Source organism: Macroventuria anomochaeta (assembly GCF_010093625.1).
Source record: "Macroventuria anomochaeta strain CBS 525.71 unplaced genomic scaffold BU25scaffold_13, whole genome shotgun sequence".
Taxonomy (NCBI): Eukaryota; Fungi; Ascomycota; class Dothideomycetes; order Pleosporales; family Didymellaceae; genus Macroventuria; species Macroventuria anomochaeta.
Window position 1 is genome coordinate 626,783 of NW_022985374.1, and position 19,285 is coordinate 646,067.

General features: G+C 53.2%; 10 protein-coding genes across 10 annotated transcripts; 5 read left to right on the top strand and 5 right to left on the bottom strand.

The window, feature by feature from the left end:
- Positions 1 to 226: 226 nt before the first annotated feature.
- BU25DRAFT_37781 (uncharacterized protein) lies at positions 227 to 2,083 on the top strand. Its single transcript, XM_033704155.1, has one exon. It carries the CDS (start codon positions 401 to 403, stop codon positions 1,985 to 1,987), a length of 1,587 nt encoding a protein of 528 aa, XP_033562727.1. The 5' UTR covers positions 227 to 400; the 3' UTR covers positions 1,988 to 2,083.
- A 592-nt stretch (positions 2,084 to 2,675) lies between these two features.
- Positions 2,676 to 5,183, top strand: BU25DRAFT_410103 (amine oxidase). The gene is made up of 4 exons (XM_033706203.1): positions 2,676 to 3,430; positions 3,483 to 3,568; positions 3,623 to 4,200; positions 4,255 to 5,183. The coding sequence occupies exons 1-4, from the start codon at positions 3,120 to 3,122 to the stop codon at positions 4,966 to 4,968; spliced, it is 1,689 nt and encodes a 562-aa protein (XP_033562728.1). The 5' UTR covers positions 2,676 to 3,119; the 3' UTR covers positions 4,969 to 5,183.
- BU25DRAFT_457842 (uncharacterized protein) lies at positions 5,180 to 5,719 on the bottom strand (the record flags this gene model as incomplete). The annotated part of the gene is made up of 1 exon (XM_033710144.1): positions 5,180 to 5,719. One exon carries the CDS (start codon positions 5,717 to 5,719, stop codon positions 5,180 to 5,182), a length of 540 nt encoding a protein of 179 aa, XP_033562729.1.
- Positions 5,720 to 6,305: 586 nt separating this feature from the next.
- On the top strand, positions 6,306 to 7,538 carry BU25DRAFT_420996 (uncharacterized protein; the record flags this gene model as incomplete). Its single annotated transcript, XM_033708059.1, has 1 exon — positions 6,306 to 7,538. One exon carries the CDS (start codon positions 6,306 to 6,308, stop codon positions 7,536 to 7,538), a length of 1,233 nt encoding a protein of 410 aa, XP_033562730.1.
- Positions 7,539 to 7,824: 286 nt separating this feature from the next.
- On the bottom strand, positions 7,825 to 9,598 carry BU25DRAFT_37804 (uncharacterized protein). The gene is made up of 2 exons (XM_033704162.1): positions 9,149 to 9,598; positions 7,825 to 9,087 (listed from the first exon to the last, which is right to left on the bottom strand). The coding sequence occupies exons 1-2, from the start codon at positions 9,326 to 9,328 to the stop codon at positions 7,927 to 7,929; spliced, it is 1,341 nt and encodes a 446-aa protein (XP_033562731.1). The 5' UTR covers positions 9,329 to 9,598; the 3' UTR covers positions 7,825 to 7,926.
- A 583-nt stretch (positions 9,599 to 10,181) lies between these two features.
- BU25DRAFT_457845 (uncharacterized protein) lies at positions 10,182 to 11,097 on the bottom strand (the record flags this gene model as incomplete). The annotated part of the gene is made up of 2 exons (XM_033710145.1): positions 10,182 to 10,723; positions 10,776 to 11,097. 2 exons carry the CDS (start codon positions 11,095 to 11,097, stop codon positions 10,182 to 10,184), a joined length of 864 nt encoding a protein of 287 aa, XP_033562732.1.
- An 816-nt stretch (positions 11,098 to 11,913) lies between these two features.
- Positions 11,914 to 13,196, bottom strand: BU25DRAFT_457846 (guanine nucleotide binding protein, alpha subunit; the record flags this gene model as incomplete). The annotated part of the gene is made up of 5 exons (XM_033710146.1): positions 11,914 to 12,261; positions 12,311 to 12,569; positions 12,622 to 12,779; positions 12,843 to 13,027; positions 13,082 to 13,196. 5 exons carry the CDS (start codon positions 13,194 to 13,196, stop codon positions 11,914 to 11,916), a joined length of 1,065 nt encoding a protein of 354 aa, XP_033562733.1.
- A 1,275-nt stretch (positions 13,197 to 14,471) lies between these two features.
- On the top strand, positions 14,472 to 15,191 carry BU25DRAFT_410106 (uncharacterized protein). Its single transcript, XM_033706204.1, has one exon. It carries the CDS (start codon positions 14,650 to 14,652, stop codon positions 15,109 to 15,111), a length of 462 nt encoding a protein of 153 aa, XP_033562734.1. The 5' UTR covers positions 14,472 to 14,649; the 3' UTR covers positions 15,112 to 15,191.
- A 986-nt stretch (positions 15,192 to 16,177) lies between these two features.
- On the top strand, positions 16,178 to 17,924 carry BU25DRAFT_430833 (uncharacterized protein; the record flags this gene model as incomplete). The annotated part of the gene is made up of 3 exons (XM_033708625.1): positions 16,178 to 17,236; positions 17,293 to 17,661; positions 17,712 to 17,924. 3 exons carry the CDS (start codon positions 16,178 to 16,180, stop codon positions 17,922 to 17,924), a joined length of 1,641 nt encoding a protein of 546 aa, XP_033562735.1.
- A 210-nt stretch (positions 17,925 to 18,134) lies between these two features.
- On the bottom strand, positions 18,135 to 19,145 carry BU25DRAFT_391346 (trimeric LpxA-like protein; the record flags this gene model as incomplete). The annotated part of the gene is made up of 3 exons (XM_033704606.1): positions 19,007 to 19,145; positions 18,520 to 18,799; positions 18,135 to 18,445 (listed from the first exon to the last, which is right to left on the bottom strand). Exons 1-3 carry the CDS (start codon positions 19,058 to 19,060, stop codon positions 18,135 to 18,137), a joined length of 645 nt encoding a protein of 214 aa, XP_033562736.1. The 5' UTR covers positions 19,061 to 19,145.
- Between the last annotated feature and the right edge of the window lie 140 nt (positions 19,146 to 19,285).

Sequence of the window (19,285 nt, forward strand, 5' to 3'; positions counted from 1 at the left end):
CCGTTTGTGCATCCAGCGTGCATATCTGCTCCTGCTGTAAACACGCCTGCATCACGTGCCTGCCTGTCTCGCCAATCGCCCCTTCCGTCCTCAGCTAGACGCGTTGGACCCTGCCTTTGACAGCCAAACCAGCTAGTGGATACCGCGACTGAAGCACCCTTTGTTAATAGCTCCAACTGCATTGCATTGCCATCGGCCGGACTTCGATCATAACGCTACCTTACAACCACGATCAGTACGATCCTTAATCACGTAATCGCAACTCAATCCTTGCGCCCGTCTCTAGCGACTCGTTCGACTTGGGACATCACCTTCCATTCTATATCCTTTCCGGTGTGCATAGCACATCTTCCTTGTTGCAGCCTTACCCTTTGTGTTCGCAACCTTCAACGACTTCAAAATGAGCATGGACGCTGGCGGTCTTGCTCAAATGTCCTACAACAACTTCCAGTCCCAGGGCTTTGGCAACCCTACCTCGAGCTTTGCGTCTCGCGGTAAGGGTGCTGCTCTCAAGCGTCTCAGCGTTGCCTCCCCGCCCAAGGTTGCCTCGATCGCCGAGAACGAGGTTCAGACTCCTCGCACCAGCCGCTCCCATCTTCTGGCCGGCCTCCGCACTGCGCCCAAGACACCTTCGTCTGTCCAACCCCCTGCATCTGCGCCCTACAACCAGCGCCAGCACAGCATCGGCGGAAACCAGAACAACCGCCTCTCCAGGAACTTCAACCAGAACGGTCCCCAGACTGCCGTCGGTTCCGGCTTTGCTGGTGCCAACCAGTACAACCAGCAGCAGCAGCAGCACATGCTCTACGACCAGGTTCTGGCTCCTCCTACAATGCAGTACGATGACGGCGAGATGGATCCCGCTGTTGCTGCTCAGCTTCTCGCTACCGAGGTCTACCTTGCCCAGAGGCAGCAGCAGCTCCAGCAGCAGCTTCTCGCTCTTACTGCTCAGCAGTTTGGCAACATGAACATCAACGGCATGCGCCAGTCGCAGCAGTTCCCTGCCACGCCCTTGACCAACGCCTATGGGCAACAGTTCCAGCAGAGCGCTCCGGCTGTTCAGGAGACGGGTCAGCCCGGTGTCTACCTCATGTTCAACCAGATGACCGGACAGTACCAGTACGTCGTCGACCCCACCTACCAGCAAGAGGACAACCTGTCGCACTCCCCACCCCCGCCAACTCCCGGATTTGCGCCTTCTCCTCCCAAGGTCGACACACCTGTCCTCCACGTCTCTCCCCCCAACGAGGTCAACCCCAGCCCCTGGGCGCGCAGCACTTCCCCTCCCAAGAAGTCGGTGACACCGCCCCAGGACGTTGTTCCTCTTCCCCCACCATCCGCGAACGCTTTCCGTCGTGGCCACAAGAAGCAGCCTTCGTCGCTTGCGCTTGACCCCAGGGCTGAGATGCCTGAGGGTCCCAAGTCTGCCTTCGTCCGCTCTGTTGGCTTCCCTGCCACTCCCATGACTGGCACATTCGGTCCTGGTCAGGCGCGTGCTGGAGAGCACCCTGTCCGCCAGCCCCGTGGACCGCCTTCAATCGAAGAGCTCAAGGCCAGCCCCACCTCCAAGCATGAGGGTAGCAAGAACTTTGCTGCTCGCCAGCGCCGCCAGGCAATCAGCAACCTTGTTCGTGCTGGCATCGGTCGCCGAGGTCAGCGCAATGGCAGCGGTAGCGCTTCCCCCGACAGCGAGAACTTCCCCTCTTCAGACAACGATTCCGATAGCGTCCGCAGCGGCGGCAGCGGTAGCCTTTCCGGCAGGCCCAGCATTGGCAGCCTTCGTGCTGTTGCCAACGGCGCTATTGGCTCGGAGCGTCAGGCTTCGAAGGAGCGTTCTCGTGGAACCTCTATTGACCGCTCTTACACTGCCACTAGCGTGAGCAGCGAAGAGGGCTTTGTCGATGTCCGCCCCATCCTTGGCCAGCGCCGCTCGACGCCGAAGCTCATCTTCACCAGCGCTGAGAAGCGCAAGAGCACCATGTTTTAGATATCTGGGAGAATCCTCACTAGGAACCAGTTTCCTTTGTGCATATCACTGGGGCATCTTTACGATACCACAGCCTTACGGCCCGTTACGACTCTTTCCTTCTTCTGCGTTTGACGAAGTGCATACGGCGGGATTCAGATTTGCTTTCATTTTTCCAAATACTACGATTACCATTCGTCTCTTCTCTGGTCCTACTGCAGGACTCCAGGAGATCCTTTTTTAAACTTCTTGTGTTTCCGACCTTTACGCGAACTGCTTTTAATGAGCATGTGGATGACTGTATTTGTTATCTGCACGCTTTTGGGATAAAGTACATTGGAAACGGAGGGAACTATGCTTTGTGGACAACGAGCTCTGCGCCTGTGGCTGGAACTCATTGCACTCTCTGAGCTTTTGTTTGTTAACCAAGTGAAAAGGGTGTAGGAGGCTGAAGGAAGTACGAAAGTACAAAGGATGGGTGGGCTATATAGGATGAAAACCTAAATGTCACACTCTTTTACCAAACAACTCAATCCATCTGCATCAGTGACAAACCTGTGGACTTGCAAGTCATTGCATTGTAAACCTGCATGTTCAACGTTGCCCAATGAGCGTCACAGTCTTCGTGGGACCCAATTTGGTTAGCGCCGCCCATCAGCAAGGTAAAATGTCTTATCACGCGCTCGTTCTCTACACCCTCTTGCACTGAGTTTGTACTATCTTGCATACTTGAGGCTCTGTAAAATAGTCACGCGACTAGCATACAGCCTGAACGGTCGTGTACGTCCAATGGTCATCAGGTGAGTACATTTTGGTTCGATGCCCTCATTCTACCAAGGATCATCTCTTCTGCCGTAGTCGACGCCACTACATACTTGGCGTTGTTTACTCCTCCTTCTCAGATGAGTGGTCCTTGGTCCTGCGCTTGCCAACCTCAGCATGTCGAAACGCGATTAGAAGCCATGTCGTGTCAGACAACAGCATCACTTTACAAGGTGGTCATGAGAATGCAGCCTTGCCCCACGAAGAGCATCCCATCCCTTCAATCATAACCCCTCCTCGAAGAACCCATATTTGTATCAACGAGCCGCGCATTCGCTGCTACTACGTCTGATCTTCCATCTTGTCACTCATCTTCGTCATACCCACAACCATGGGTAACATAGGCAACGAGAACCGGGCTTACAAACCTCACAACAGTCCAAACACCGTTGGCGCGGGCTCCAGTCCGACGGCTAACCGCATACATCTCGATCTGCCAACTTCAAACGGCGACTCAGCACCCATGCTTCGGAAAGCAGCAGGAAGAATCCCGCACATCGGTATTGTAGGTGCTGGCGTAGCTGGCCTACGGTGCGCAGACGTGCTACTCAAGCATGGTGCTAAAGTAACGATCTTTGAGGGCCGGAATCGAGTTGGTGGGCGGTTCTGCCAGGGGAAGGTAGGCGAGCATTTAGTCGACCTGTAGGTTTGCTTTGTCATTGTGCAAAGAGGCGGTTACTGATCGACTACACAGCGGCCCCAACTGGATTCACGGGACAGACAATAACCCTATTCTCGACCTCGCCAATGAAACGAACACAACGACTATGAACTGGGATGGTCGGCAATCTGTCATCGATGCTCTGGGTAACTACTTGTCTGACAAAGAAGCAGCAGAGAACACGGAGCTTGTATGGTCCATCATCGAACAGGCGATGAAACATTCCAACGCAGAGTGCGCTACAATAGACCTAGAGAAGAGCCTGTACAACTTCTTTGAAGAAGCGGTGGGGAAGCTGTACACCGACGTGAAAGAGGATGAAGCGAAGAAGAAGAAGAGAGAGACGATTTTGCAGATGTCAGAGATGTGGGGCGCATTTGTGGGAAGTGAGATTCAAAAGCAGAGCCTGAAGTTCTTCTGGATGGAAGAGTGTATTGATGGAGAGAACCTATTCGTTGCAGGGACCTACAAGAAGGTGCTGGAGAAGATTGCTGAGCCCGTCGAAGAAGCAAGCATTCATTATCAGCACAGGGTGAAGAAGCTGATTTCGAATTCGAGTGGCGAAGGTGAAGATCCGTCAGTGACTATAGAGTTTGAAGGCTCTCGGGGTGTGCAAAGAGAGACGTTCGATGAGGTCGTTATGACGGCGCCACTGGGCTGGCTAAAGACGAATTTGGACGCATTTGAGCCGGCGTTACCGCAGAGATTACAGGAAGGCATTGGAGCGATTGGGTACGGACACCTGGATAAGGTCGGTCTATTCTCTTCTACATGTCCCCTGAAATCATGTCGCTGACAAAGATAGGTTTACATCACCTTCCCCACGGCTTTTTGGAACACATCCACCTCCAGCACCGATGCCTCCAATTCGCAGCCTGCGCCGACTTCTACAACTTCACCAATAATACCCAACGTCCCAGCAACAACCGTCCCCATCCACCAACTCGGCGCCGCCGACTCCCCCGTCGATCCGTCGCACTACGCCGGCTTCACCTCCTTCATCGCGCCCTCATACGCCTCGTCCACCAACCCCTCGCACTGGAATCAAGAAGCCGTCAATCTCGCTGCTTTACCTGGTCCCACTGCCCATCCTACCCTGCTCTTCTACACTTACGGCCCAACGTCACACCACATCGGCAATCTAATCGCCACGTCTCGCGATGCGGCAGAGGAAAAGCAGCGATTGACGGAGTTCTTCAAGCCGTACTACTCAAGACTACCAAACTATGATCATACGAACGATGATCATCAGCCTGCACACCTCCTCGCTACTGCGTGGGTCAATGATGAGCTTGCAGGCTTTGGGGCGTATGCGAACTTTCAGGTTGGATTGGAAAGGGGTGATGAGGATGTTGAGGTTATGAGGAGAGGTGTGCCAGAGAGGGGGTTGTGGTTGGCGGGGGAGCATACGGCGCCTTTTGTTGCGCTTGGTACGGTGACTGGGGCTTGGTGGAGTGGGGATGGGGTTGCGAAACGGATTTGTAGCGCATGGAAGCTGAAAGAGGGGAAGAGAGCGTAGAAAGAGAACACAGGAAGAAATGATAGAGTGTTGGGTAGTGAGTTAGTACGCTCTTGCTTGTGGTCGTATTTTTTTGGAAATCTCGGAATACAGTTGTATGTGGCAGATCCATTTTTTACAGTCTACCACCATCTATAGAGATGAGATGCTCGCCAAGCTACAAAGTTGTCCTTCACGACCCACCATGAGAGGCGTTACTACAACCAGTCCCTTAGTAGTCACCAGAAGAGCGTCGGCGAGGCCTAAACCCACCGCCACATCCTTCCATACCGCCGTAGCCTTCCATGCCCCCGTATGGCCCCATACCACCGTGACCCCCGTGACCTCCGGGTCGCCCATACCTGTTCTGCAACATCTCCATCAACTGAAGGACTCGGTTATGGATGTGTGGAGGAGGGAGAGGAAGATGACCACCGCGGCCAGGGCGACGAGGGCCATCCATTTCATACTCATCCTCCTCGTCATCACTATCGTAGCCGTACGGACCAGGCCTACGTCCACCTAGGACACCCAGCTTAGGGAATTCTCCCATGCCAGGACAGCCACCCATGCCGGGTCGAGATGGCATACCAGACCTAGGCCTACAAGGCTCATCGTCATCACTGTCACTATCACTGTCGTAACCTGTAGGACGACGAGGGCCTGAGAATCCTCCCATACCTGGATGAGGCGGCATACCGGGCATCATACCGGGAGGGAAGGGGAACATGCTGTGTCGGCGAGAGCGACTGTAGAGGTTGTGGGGGGACATGTTATCGGCATTGTTGATTGATTCAGGTCGTTGTGTTTTGGTCTCTGGTATTTCTGGGCACTTGAGTTATAATGACTTTCATAAGTTGGTGGACCCCCTCTGTCTAGAAACCATGATGTCATCTATCCATGAAGTTATTCTTTGGGCCAAAGAGCTATATCTCATCATCGTTCCAATTATCAAGGGGGGTCAGCAACTTGTGAAAGTCACCGATACTTCTGGTTGTCCCGTTGATGTTTTGCTGTATTCTGAAGAGTTGAGGGCGGGTTGGAGGTGCTTATATGGGCTGATGGTGTGAATTTGGGATTATGTGATATGGAAAACAGACAGTTGAATTTTTGCGACTGTGACGATCGTGAGTGGAATGTTGTTGTGATTTTGTATACTCAATGGCTGGTGTTTGTACCTCCGTGCTTCACAAATGAATGTCACTCACTGGCGAGGCATTAATACATATTGTATGTATATAAGCGTTTATTTCTCTCCTTTAATAGCCCTACAACACAACAACTAGTCCTGAATTACAGAACAACATCAACGCTGAATCAAAATCCATATTTCGATACAAATCTCCAAACAAATTACAATGTCAGACCACTGGACCATCAACTCCGACTCTATGCACGATCGTGATCTCGACTACGCGGAAATCTTCCGTGAAGCCCCCTACCATGGCAAGCACAGCTGCTGGAACGACGTCCTACGAGCCGCTTCCCGACCTCCTCTACGCAGGGGCGGATGGCGTCCTATCACTTCCCCACCTCCACCAGGCTTTCCCGATTTTAATGAGTTCTACCGGGGGGTTAAGCTAGATATCAATTTCCTCTTCACGCTCCCAGAGTTCTGGCACTGGGATCATCCTCAATTCGGATATGAGGTCGAGCTTCATGACATGGACCTTCTGCATTCTGAGAGGATGTCTTTGATTGATCTCTTCATGAGGGGTCCAGTGAGCCCGCTGTGGTACGACAGGCTGCATGAGGCGGAGAAGGCTCTCAGACGAAGTCATCGTGGAGCGATCCACAAACGTACAGTTCGACGCATCGAGCAATTAGAAGACGACCTTAAGCAAGCTAAGGACGAGGGAGCTGAGGAACAGATCAAACAGATCCAGCGACAGCTCCGGGATTGCCGGGCATCTGAGCTTGCTATCGGTCTTGGTCGCACAGTTCTGGTTAACGTCCTTGAGCCAACTAGATCTCCACACAGTCCCTGTCTTGGGCAGGTCGTCTACATCAACGAGAGACCACGCTCTGCTTCAGACGCTCACCTGCATCATCACTCACTTCGCCTGTCTCGATCGCGAGACACACCAATCCCACCGCGCACAATCCCTGTCCCCAAGCGCGAGCAGACAAAGCCTATCCCCACCAATAACCACTTCACGCCTATTGATATCGCCATCCACCGCCGTCCATCCTCGCGTTACGACAGGACAGAAGCCGAACGCCCATCGACGACCTCTTCTGCTATCAACATTGAAAATTCACGTTTCTTCCACCCACCAGCATTCATTATGTCCTTGCCATCTTTAGATGACATGAAGGAGAAGAGCCAGAGCGTCGGTCTCGATATCAGAGACTTCGTGGAGCATCTCGAAACCGACACCCAGGAGCTGGAGTGGCTGGCGAAGGGCTACAGGAGGAGCTATGAGAGAGTGCGTGCTGAACTCGAAGACACAGATAGATTCGGACTGGGAGGTGCGGATGTGGATGGTACGAAGTGGGAGTTCGAACCTCTTCCGGACTTGGGTGAGGGCACCAGACTGGGAAAGGAGAAGGGAAAGAGGAAGGGGAAGGAGCGCGCTAGGGATGTTTGAAGTGTAGATGAAACATCAGCGTGGAAGGTGTAAGATTGATACAAAAGTGTTGTGGAAGGTGAGAGGAGAAAGGAGGGACTGGGGGTTCATTCGTGTATTCGTGATCATCTTCCATATCTTACATACTCATAGAAGAAAAAGGAAAACGCTATCCAGTCCTTCAAAACCTCCATTCAAACAGTGACACAGGGTCGGAGGGGAGCTTTGCTCTGAATACCCTGCCTGATCAAACCATCCACATCCTCCTTGATGGTGAACACTTGTGACAAGGGTCAAAGAAGAGCCACGCTCTAACAACCCTGCCTAGTCACCACCCCTCCACACTCGTGATCCAGGGTTAAAGGGGAGCTACGCTCAGAAAACCCTGCCTGGCTCATGTTCACATCCACTACAACCTCAGTCCCCTCCTCATCCTCTTGTTCGCATTTCCGTTCCCACCCCCCGCAGCACCGCTCGCAGCGGGCTCCGCCGGTCCACCGTTGGGGTTAGTAACAGCACCCGCAAACCCCAATGCCGAGTTAAACAAATCCGCCGTACTCTTATCCCTGGTTCCAGCAGCCTGGACCTGGGCCTTCGCATCCTCACACGCCGCCTTCGCCGCATTGTTCGCGTCGCACACGTTGGTGAGCTGGTTGCACAACGCATTGGTGATGATGTTGGGGTTCAGGGCTTCTTGCTGACCGCCGCGCGCGAGGGGGTCGGCGATCTGGAATGTGAATTCGTTGGCGGGGCGCCCGTTTTGCCCGCCTTCGAAAATTATGGTCGGTGTGCATTGGCCGAAGTCTGCGCCGGCGGTGGAATTGTCGGCGGCGCTTTGGTTTGCGTTGCCAGCGTCCTGGTTGTTGTTACCGTTATTGTTTCCTGCGTTTTGGTTCTGGTTTTGGTTCTGGTTGGCTTGGTTGTTGCCCGCGTTCTGGTTCGAGTTGTTTGCGTTGCCAGCGTTCTGGTTCGCGCTCTCAGTAGCATTGTTCGCATTTCCGGCATTGCAAGAAGCATTTCCTCCTGCATTGGCGTTCTGATTTGCGTTGCCATTGCCATTTGCCTGCTGGTTGTTGTTGTTCGACTGATTCTGATTTTGGTTCGAGCCTTGGTTGCCGTTCGCCTGCTGGCTGTTGTTGTTGTTGTTGTTGTTGCCGTTACCGTTCGCCTGATTCTGGTTCTGGTTCTGGTTGTTGGCTTGCTGATTGTTACTACCAGCATTTCCACCCGCAGCAGCGTTCGCACCCGCTGCCTGAGAGACCACAAGATCACCTAACCCAGCCTGGCTCATTAGGTCGAACACACTCAACCCATCAGCGGCAAGAGGGTTCGCGGCTGAGCTGGCACTGAGCGCTGCAGCATCACCGTTGATATCTACAGCAGGATCGATCAAGGGAGTGATGCCCCTAAGCTCTGCGGTAGCAGGCAAACTTGGGTCACTGCAGACGTTCTGGACGTTGTTGTTGGCGAAGGGATTGGTATTCTTCTCGGCCGTGACGAGGCCAATGGCTGCGGCAATGGCGTCCGCGCCGCCACCGAGTTCGCTGACGACTTGATCGGCGCGCTGAAGCTGTGAGGATGTGAGCACGTTGTCGTTGCAGAGACATGGAGGAGAGCAGGAGTAGGCGTACCTTTGCGCAAGAGTTGGCTCCGCCGAGAAGATCACTGATAGCAGCGCCTGCAACTGTAGCAGCAGCTCCAGGATCACCACCTTGGACTGCAGAGATTGCCTGGATGGGGACCTGTTCCTGGCCGAAGCGGGCCCCAACGTGGGCGATGAGCGCCGTGATCAAGAGAGCCTTGGAGATCATGACGTCGTGTGTAGTGGTGCGTTGTAGTAGTAGTGAATGTATAAGGTATAGTGTTTAGCAATAATGAGCGTGAGACTAGCTCTTGGGTCGTAATAAGGGCCAGCCGGTGGCGGTAGAATAAGAATAAAAAAAAGAATGTGAAGCGCGAAGAAAAGACTGCTGCCGCTGTCTGCGAGTTGTGGTTGCTGGATTGTCAATGTAGAGAGGTAGTTCGGAGGCTTTATACTTCGAGGCAATTCATAGACCACCTTAACCAGGCGCCAGGTCTCGAGCATGACAACACATCGTCTCGAACCTCTATTCAGCCTGTTTAACCGCCTGTCGAGACCGGTAAAGCACTCAAAATATCGAAGCAGGATGTTCAGTCAAGCGTTCATGCCGAGCCGTAATGCGTTCTGGAGTGTTGCGGAACGTTTGATTTTCAGGCTGTGACTGAGGAAGTGTCCATTTCGAGAAGTCGTGCGGGGCATCGTAGGGCTGATGTTGGGGTGTTGTGCCTGCCTCAGTCAGTATGCGTTGCAGTGGGGTTTCATGAGGCAACATGACACCTGTAGCCGCCTTTGCAGCGAACACCACATCAATGCGTTTCTTTCGTCAACGAATACTATACAGCTGGTTAATACGAGTGTTCTCGACGAAATTGAGGGCGGAAACACGATGCAAAGCTGGAACGCGTGATTTCGAAGATTGCGTGCTGGTATTGGAAATGGAAAGGCGGGCACGGTCGCCGCGCGCCGAAAGATCTATGCTGGCTAGCACCAGAAAATGCCCAAGAAAGTGTATGCAGAGAGTAGGGGATTGTTCGAAACGCCGTGGGATCGATGGATGGAAAGATCCAGATCCATGCAACAAACTACAACCTATCCAGCTTCCTTCGCAGCAGACGCGTCCTCTTCATGAGCTTCTTGTACTTGTGCTTCTTCATCTTAAGCTTCCTCTGCCTCTTGACACTGATCAAGAGCATGCCGCTTCGCCTCCTCCTGACGTGCTCACGGAAGGTCTTCGAGCGACCGGTGTGGGTAGTGGGGAGGGTAATCTCGCATGCCTCCTCGGTCGCTAATGGGTCGAAAGGTACGGGCGCAGGCGGCGGCCTGAAGGCGTAGCTCTCCAGAGATTCTGGCTGTGCTGGTGCGAAGCTGTCGAGGTGGTAGATCTCCTCGGCGGCTTCCTCGAAGGCATCCATAGCCTCGTACTGGTCGGCCGAGGCCTGAACACGATGAATGAATTCGGCCAAAGTCTTGTGGGTGTTCACGATGATCTCGGACTCGTTGCGCCTCTGCGGCTGGAAGATAGCTTCGAACTGCTCCATGGAAGCCGCGACCGGCACAGACTGTTCAGCGGCTGGGCTGATCGAGATGGGTCGGTGTTGCGAGAAGAGGGTGGAGAGAACAAGGTCTGTAGTTTGTCAGCGTATGTGTTCTAAAATTAAACATCTTTAACGGCGTACGGTGCTCCATGAGGTGATCTGTTGGCTTCACATAAGGGATGTTGCGTGCTGCAGTTGCCGGCGCAGATGTACTGGAGACCTTGAGCTTGCTGCTCCTGCTCGACCTCTTCTCTGATGTCTTCAGCTCTTCCGCGGCATTCTCGGTCGGCCTCTTCGAGTTGTCTGGAGGTGTAGAAGGCTTTGAGGACGATAGGCGCCGTTGATGGCTCGGTCTAAAAGGCTGTTGCGCGGTGCTTATCGCAGCGCGACCGACAGAACTGGTCGGCACAGCGGTGATGGCGCTGGTTGAGCGAAAGGCTCTCCCAAGCGCAGGAGAGAACATGGCCAGCTGTGGAGGGGTGCTTGTGGTGGTGATAGAGGTTGACTGGTTGGCTGCGGCTCAATCCTGCTGCAGCGCCGTCACGCTTTGCCGCTAAGGACGCTCGGACCGAGCTTTCCACGAGGCGGGCGACTTCGGGAGAGAGCTCAACACTAAATGATGACGCTGCGCGCAGATACAGCAGGACACAACACAAAGCACTCTCACATCTAGCTATATAACATCTCGTGTAGCTAGATTTGATCAGCAATCAAAAAATTTGCTTCCTTTCACGTTCAAACAGCTTTTGTAAATACACTGGATGGCAGATAAATCGCAGAAGATCCCGCCCGCTAATGCCAGAGAAATGCAATCATGAGGCCCGAATGACCATACGCCAAGAGTGGAGAACACTTCTTTGAGGCCGTAGCTTCTTGTCCGCTTGCAGGCGTGCACACCATCAGTGACACTAAGTCCTCTTGTTCCTACTCCAGGGCGCCCACTTTCGTGGTTTCGCTGGTGCTGGTGCTGGTGCCGTTCCGCTTGCCCGCCTGCTCTTACGGCTCTGATCGATGAATTACGTCGTCAAGATCGTCTTAACACAAGGAGAAAATAAGTTACGCAGTCGAGATATCGTGGGTATAATGTTGGAATGAGGTGCTGAAGTCGCTTGGCAATGCTGGCTGACGCTGCTAAGAGGCCAACTAGCTCCGAAAGCCATTTCGTGATGCGTGTACTGTAACTTTGCGGTGACTTTCGGCGGCGCTTGGTAGAGGTACAGCTGAAGCTGACTCGACACAGCAGGGTCTGTCGATGGAATAGCCTGCTTGATTCGCCGAATCAGAGTATCAAGGCGTTCAAGTTGCGCTGGACGATCATATCCTGGACTGAGGCCATTGTCTTCTTCAACAGATCCGTATCTGTCGCGTTGGTGTAGTGAACGTAGACCTCCTTCTTCGGCTGCCGTACCAGGTTGCGGAACTTGTTGGCGAAGAACTCCTGGCCTGCCTCTATATCATTGGGGCCTCCGGTGTAATCTGGGAAGACTTTGTTGATCGGACTCATACCACCCGCAATCTTCTCGCGAAATAGATCGATCTTGTTAAGGAAGAGGATAAGAGCTGACTTCTCGAAGTATTTCGAATTCGATATCGACTCGAAGAGCATCAGTGCCTCGTGCATTTGGTTCTGTCACCATGTTAGCAGAGAGATGGCAGCGTTTCAATATCGCGCTTACCCCATTCCTGTCTTCCACCAGAACATGATCATAACCACTGATGGCCACCAGGAAGAGCACGACTTGTACGTTATCAAACACGTGTATCCACTTCTTTCGCTCTGATCGTTGACCACCAACATCGACCATCTTATATGTGAGGTTGCCCAGCTCGAAGATCGTCTCGGAGATACCGGTTGTTCGTAGTCGTGTGCGCAGGATATCCTGGTCTGTAGGGAGGAAGTCTTTCATGAATAGGCGGTCGATGTCTTGGAAGAAGCTAACGTTGTGTTAGCCATTGCCTGGGGGTCTGAGTCGTTTTTTTAACTTACTAGCTCAGGTTGTCGTGCAGCGCATATTGGTTGCCCTTCAGAATGGTCAACTGCACGCCCTTGTCGGCCCACAGGGCGTTGAAGGCATGCAGGAAGTCCTCAGGCATGGGCTCTTCGGTGCCAATATCTGGTGCAGAGTTGACCATCTCAGAGTAACGCTGTAGACACCGAAGTCAGTACATCTGAAGCATGAGCAGTTGAGAGTGCGCATATTGACTTACAATACACTCCTCATCTTCGAAGTCTGTGTCGTCCTCTTGCATCGCCGCGTAGATGGTCTGAAACGCAGACACCAAGTTGTTGAAGATGGTCGCACGCCATGTCTGGCGCTCGTGCTTTCCAAATCCACCAGCGTTGATGATGCGCATCTGCTTCAGCACTGTCGACTTTCCAGATTCACCGGCACCTGCGTCGCGGCTCAGTAAACTTTTCTCGCGCCTTCAGCTGTGTTGCATCATACCGAGCAGCAGGAGCTTCACCTCGCGCTCCGCCTTCTTCCTGTCCAGGCGGAGGTTCTTCTCGATATCCTCATTTTTCTTGGACTTGGGGTCGACGGGTTTCCTTCCAAAACACATTATCGCAGGTGCCATGTAACGCACTCAGATGAAGTCAGGGAGCAGCAGCAGGGCGGCCGGGGAGGTGTTGCGGTCCACTAAGTATGGGCTGCACGCATGCAGTAGTGTCGAAGCTTAGAACAAGGACCACTTCTAGACGTGGATCCAGGGTCTAACGTGCAATTGAGCCAGCGGCGGACGGTACCAGAGGCTGAAGGGGTGGAGCACAAACGCTGGACAGGGTGCACGCGATTGGCGGCGGGCGCAGCTAAAGACCTAGGGAGAATGAATGCGGGGAGAGCAGCAGAGGATGGAGGACGAAGAAGAGGCACAGCAGCAAGATAACGAGCGAGCGAGCGTGCTGCAGGTTGTAAGTAGTCGACAATACTAAAAAGCTACAGCCCTTGGGGTGGAAAGACTCTGGGCGGGCCGTCCAGGAAGAGGAGAGTTGCACGCAAAAGCTGCGAATTCGTTAGGGCGGCTCCCGACGATATCCCTGGTGTGCAGCAGGCAAGCTGGGGGAAAGCCAGCCGCAAAGTGAACAGCGTGAAAGTACCGCACAGGCTAGTGCTGCGAACCTTGCAGGGTCGCAGGAGCTGTGCTCAGGATGCAACGGCAGATTAATAAAATGTCTCTTGCGCGCCCACGCAGCTCGCACTGTTCTGGACACGATCTGCAGCTGCCCATGCCCAAGACAGCGCAGAAAACGTGATGGTCACCGACAAAACCACGAGGAGACACGGGAGCCCAAAGGGACAAAGAGGGCGCGCGGAGTCGGCAGCAGCTTCCATCGGACAAAGAGCATTAGTCTATACTGTTCCGCTGCTGTCATTCGCTGCTGTTTGCAGGTAACCCCGATCCACATGCTCCTTCTGCAAAGCGTGCGAAAACCGGCGTTAAGGATCTGGGATTTTTAATGCTGCTCCCAAGCCGCTTTCGCCGCCTGCCCCTGCCATCGTCCCCTGCATGTCGTGTGGTTTCACTGGGCCCGAGTCGTGCAACCTTCCAGCAAACGGAGATTGCTCGAATGTCACACTGGAAAGCGCAGCCACGCACAGATCCTCCCTTGCCTCCACCCTCCACACGCGATCTGTCTGTACCGCTGTGCAATTTAGATCACGAACTCCAGATCACGAAGCATTGCGGCGACAGCAAGCGATCTCGCGCTACATCAATTACATTTCAAGGCTCAGTTTCAGAGTAGACCCACTTCTGTCAGCCAAGTCCTCGGCTCTTCCCGGTGCCAGCCACACTTCAGCATCGGCTTGCTAACAACAGCAAGAGATGTCTTTAATGGCTGCAGCCTCTCTTTGAAGTATTGACGGTTAATGTGTAATTGCTTCTTCCTCCCGAATGGGCACTTGACACCTCCAAAATGACGGCTCCAGACCCGTCGTTCCCGTCGACGTTGAAGACTGCATCTCGACAAGTTCACGTCAAACGGCCACATCCCATCGATGGCGCATGAACACAAATGACTGCCGAAGGGACGATTGATGTACCATGCGATATGGAACACCTAGCACGCAGCCCTAGTCGCCAACCAACCTTCATCTTCGCTGACGATCAAGCCTGGAGCACCGCGCGGGAATCTGTACAAAGGATCCGTCACATTCTCCTCGGTCTCATTTTCAGGCTTCGGTGCTATTGCACTCCTTCCAGCGAATACGAGAACGTGGACGCTCCACGCCAAACTCCACTTCACCTGCACCCTCCGACCCGTTTCCTCGGTTTCGACAGACAAGTGGCGTTCGAGGCGATATTTGCTTTTTCTCTTGCATCCTTTTTGCAGTCCAGTCTTGGACTATGTCTCAATGCGCGAGTATCTGCTGGCTGTTCTTGTGTGCTTGCTTTTGCCGCCTCTTACCGCGGTAAATTGCGTGTAAGGTCCGCCAACGGCGATTCGTCATGTGTTGAGCGACGCGCAGCTTGCTGACGAAGAATGGTATAAGCGAGGTAAGCTGAGGACGACTCACTCCGTAGCTGAGCACTCGCTCGAACACTCGAAGCCCGGAACCAAATGTGTTGTCGAGTGTGTAGACCGTAGACTCGTTCGTGGTGCTCCACTCTTTTCGCATACTCACTACACTCAATTACGTGTATCGAGCAGCAATGCTACGCCTGGCCAAAACATGTTCACGTCTTCTTAATTGCAGAGACCCTTTTCCTGCACGCGTAAGTGCCAAATCTCTTCTCGTTAGTAGCCAGCTCGTCTCAGCACAACTTTCAGCGCGAAGTCTATCGAATGTCTCAAAGTCGTCCTCGCCTGTCCGAGCAGTAGTTGCGACCCTCACCTTCAACCATTCGATTTGTGCTTGAACTCTCTTGCATCCCGTCATTAGTATCTTAATCATCAATCACTCTCTGCATTGATGGCCGGTGCTTCTTCATCGGCATTTATCTCTACAGCCCTGTGTCTCAACTTTAGCACCCAACCAGGGCTAATGGGATTATCTCGTCAGAATCACGTACCTTGCACTGGTGTACTCGAACCTGTATGTACATGGCTCAATGCACAAGAGTAGGCATATGTGAGTCTGCGATCACGTCCGGGAACAATGAGCTGCGACGCCCTTCAAAGTGCATGTGAGTGTGCGTGGAGCTCACTTCACCATCATCGACTTTGGAGCTATACAAGCAGCTCTAGCAAGTTCTCTGCAGGTCCGCGGGCTGTCGGCACCTCGTTGCTGTCGCTGTTGCCCTGGTAGTCCGCGTGACTGCCCTTTTTCATGCCAAGAGCTTGCTCTCTCACCTACAACAACATCAAGCCAACACCGCACGGCCGCTCAATGTTGCAAATATCTTGGTCAGTCTTTCGCTCTCACCAGACAGTAAAATAGTCTTGCTAACTCACCGCCAGGACCCTGTGTATCGAGGCTCCCACAAAATTTGCTCACCGAAGGTACTGAACACTCCAGAGCACTCTACCTTTCTAAGTGTTCACCGTAGATCATTTACTGACACGCAGCCAGCCAACGTCCGCAGCAATGGCACCGCTAGCTATGGCATCTCCCACCTACGAGGGTCCAAAGGCGCTCGGCTTCTCAAAGTACGCCAGCCCCGCTCAGAGGAAGACACAGCTTGCGGCAGCATCTGAGGTACGCATCTCTGCTCCTTCCACTCCAGAAACCACTGTCGCGACCAAGCAGCAGATTGCCGCCATGGGGTCCACACTCGAGGCGACACCGCTAGCTGCGGAGCTTGCCGTCGAGCAGGGCGCAGCCTTGAAGAAGCAGGTCGATGAGCACAATACCAAGTTTTCCAGAGCAGTGTCTAGCGCCGTCACGAATACTCATCAGCTGTTGGGCCTCCTTCGTGAGTCCACACCTGGCTCAGAAGTGGTCGACAACCTTTGGCAGGAGCTCGAACAGTTGTTCGAAGCCGCAAACAACGCCAAAGCCGCTCTGCCAGAGTTCATAGAGAAGCAGCGTGACAATATGAGCCTCTACCATTCGTCAATGATGAACGAGACCATCCGTGAGACTCAAGAAGAGCTGAATCTCCAACACAAGAAGGTCAACACACAGCACTGCCTGATTCTTGAGCAGCAGGATGCCTTCCAGCACTACAAGGCGCAGACTAGCTCGAAACTTAAGGAGCTGGAGGGCCTCCAAGAGCGTGTCTCACGGCTTACGCTCGAGAAGGGTAACTTTCGATCCGAGGTCGATAAGTATAAGGAGCTTTTGGAGCAGGAGACCGCGAGAAAAGCTGAAGATCTTAAGACCGCCGATGCCTTGCAGAAGGAGCTTGAGATGCTCGTGACTTCAAAGAAGAACCTGCAGGCGGAGAATGAGACTCTTCGCAAGACGACCACTGACGTGCTCGAGCAGTTGAAGAACACCGAGCACAGGGTGACCGATCGTTTCACCAAAGAGCTTCAGGCCAAGGTGGAGGAGCTGCAGAAAGAGACAGACAAGATGACCTCGCTCAACACGCTAGTAAACACCTTGAAGATTGGAGAGAGTACCGCCAAGAAGGAGCTCGAGAAGCTCAAGACGGAGAACCGTCACCTCAGTGACAAGTACACCAAGCAAGCCTCAGAGCATGCGGCGGCATTCACGGTATGCCGCATCAGGATCCTTGCAAATGTAGACACGATACTGACAACGTGTTACAGAGGATGAATGATCAGACCAAGAAGATGGAAACACTCACCGCTGACGTCGACCGTCTTCAGAAGCAGGACGCCGATCTGCAAGCCAGGGTAGAGAAAGCTGCCGAGCTTGCGAAGGCAAACACAGAACTGTCAAAAGCCAAGAAGGATCTGATCAAGCAGTTGGACAGCTTTGCTTCGCAACTCAACAACGCCAAAGATGATGCAAAGGCCGCGCAGAGTGAAGTGCAGATGCTCAAGGCCAAGCTCGCCCCCAAGGATGCCACACCAGTTGTCAGCAACGAAAAAGCTCTTCTGGAGAAGGTCAAGGGGCTTGAGGAGAAGAAGAACACTCTGGAGGCTGAACTCGCAGACTGGACTAAGTTGGCCAAGGTATGCTTGTTCTTCACATACTTAGTTCCATGGGTACTGACAACCTCCAGCGCGCTTACAAGGAGTACAAGGACATGCTGCCCACATACAAGGAGGCCGAGAAGCACCGACAAGATGCTCGCGAGAAGGAACTACAGATCACCGACCTCAAGCACCAGCTCGCTGCTGCCAAAGCCTCTCAGTCCAACGGTGTGGGCGCTGCTGGTGTGGACACTGCCTACTGGAAGCAGAAGTACGAGACGCTCTTGTCGACCATTGGCTAGGCTCCTTTACACGACAAGATACCGGACGCTTTCGAAGTAGTGGCTGAGAAGGAGAAAATCACAGCATGGAAAGCGATCTTGACACTAAAGTATAGATGATAATGACTGTATGGAAAGGAGATAGTTTCTCATGCCACTTAAAGACACGTGAACATATTATCGAAATCAACCCGCACGCTGCACCTCGACCCGATGCCATCCCATATTGCTTTATTTGATACTCCTCACCAACTCCCTCAGGTCACCACCCTCAACCCACTTCTCCTCTCCACCACCACCAACGCCCAGTCCACCTCCGGCTCCTCCCCCACCAGCACCCCAGCCCTCTCCCACCTCGCCAACAATACGTGCAGGCTGCCCACCCACTACCGACCCAGAAGCAATGACCATGTTCGTGGGCACCACGGCGTGAGGCAAAATTTTGACGTTTTCTTTAATGATGGCGAAGGGTTGGATAGTAACATTGGCGCCGATGTGGACGTGTGATGAGATGGAGATGGCGGATATGGTGCTGTTTGGTCCTATAGAACGGTCAGCTTCCCAAGCATAACGCACAAATGCGCGAACCATCAAAGAGGTGTGACGGAGCATGTACCGACAAACACATTATCCCCGATCTTCATGGGATAGTAATGCACCTGCCCTCTACTTATCCTCGCTGGGGGCTTGATCACGCTGCCTGTCGAGATGACTGTACATCGGCCGATGTTGATACTGATAGGTGTTGTTTCGCGTCCAGATTGTGAGGGTGCGGATCTTGTGGGATGTAAATCGCCTCGCAGCTGGACGTCGGCCATTATGACGGTGCGTCCGCCGAGAGTGATGTTGGCGGTTCCGGTTATGGCGGCGCGCCGGGAGACTTTGTTTCCTGAGTCCTGAGATGGGGTTAGAGATCGTCACTGGAGGTACTGATTCACGAGCGTAGACTTTGAACGGGAAGGAGAACGCAGGTAGTTCGTGACAACGAACACATTGAGACGTCAAGTCATAACTTGGAAATGACAGGGCAACATAACATGTTCCAAGACCTTTGCAGCTGACACGATTTGCAAGGTAAACATCAAACGGAGCTATTCACTCACTGTCTCGATGTACTCGCCTTTCGGCGCTGCCTTCCTTGCAGCAGGTCGTGACATTGTGTTTGTGAAGTCTATACACGCGCTGGCACCCTATAAGATTGATTCTGCTGCGTTTCGCAGATTTAGCGATTCGATGTTGTTGAGTGTAAAAGTGACGGTGAAGTGAAGGTCTAGGCGCGACCAATGAACGCGTGAGCACGTGCGTAGCTTCGACTGCTGAACGCTGTCGCTAGGCGATCCAGCATCAGCGGTGCATCAAATTCAAAAGTTGAAACTGAAGTG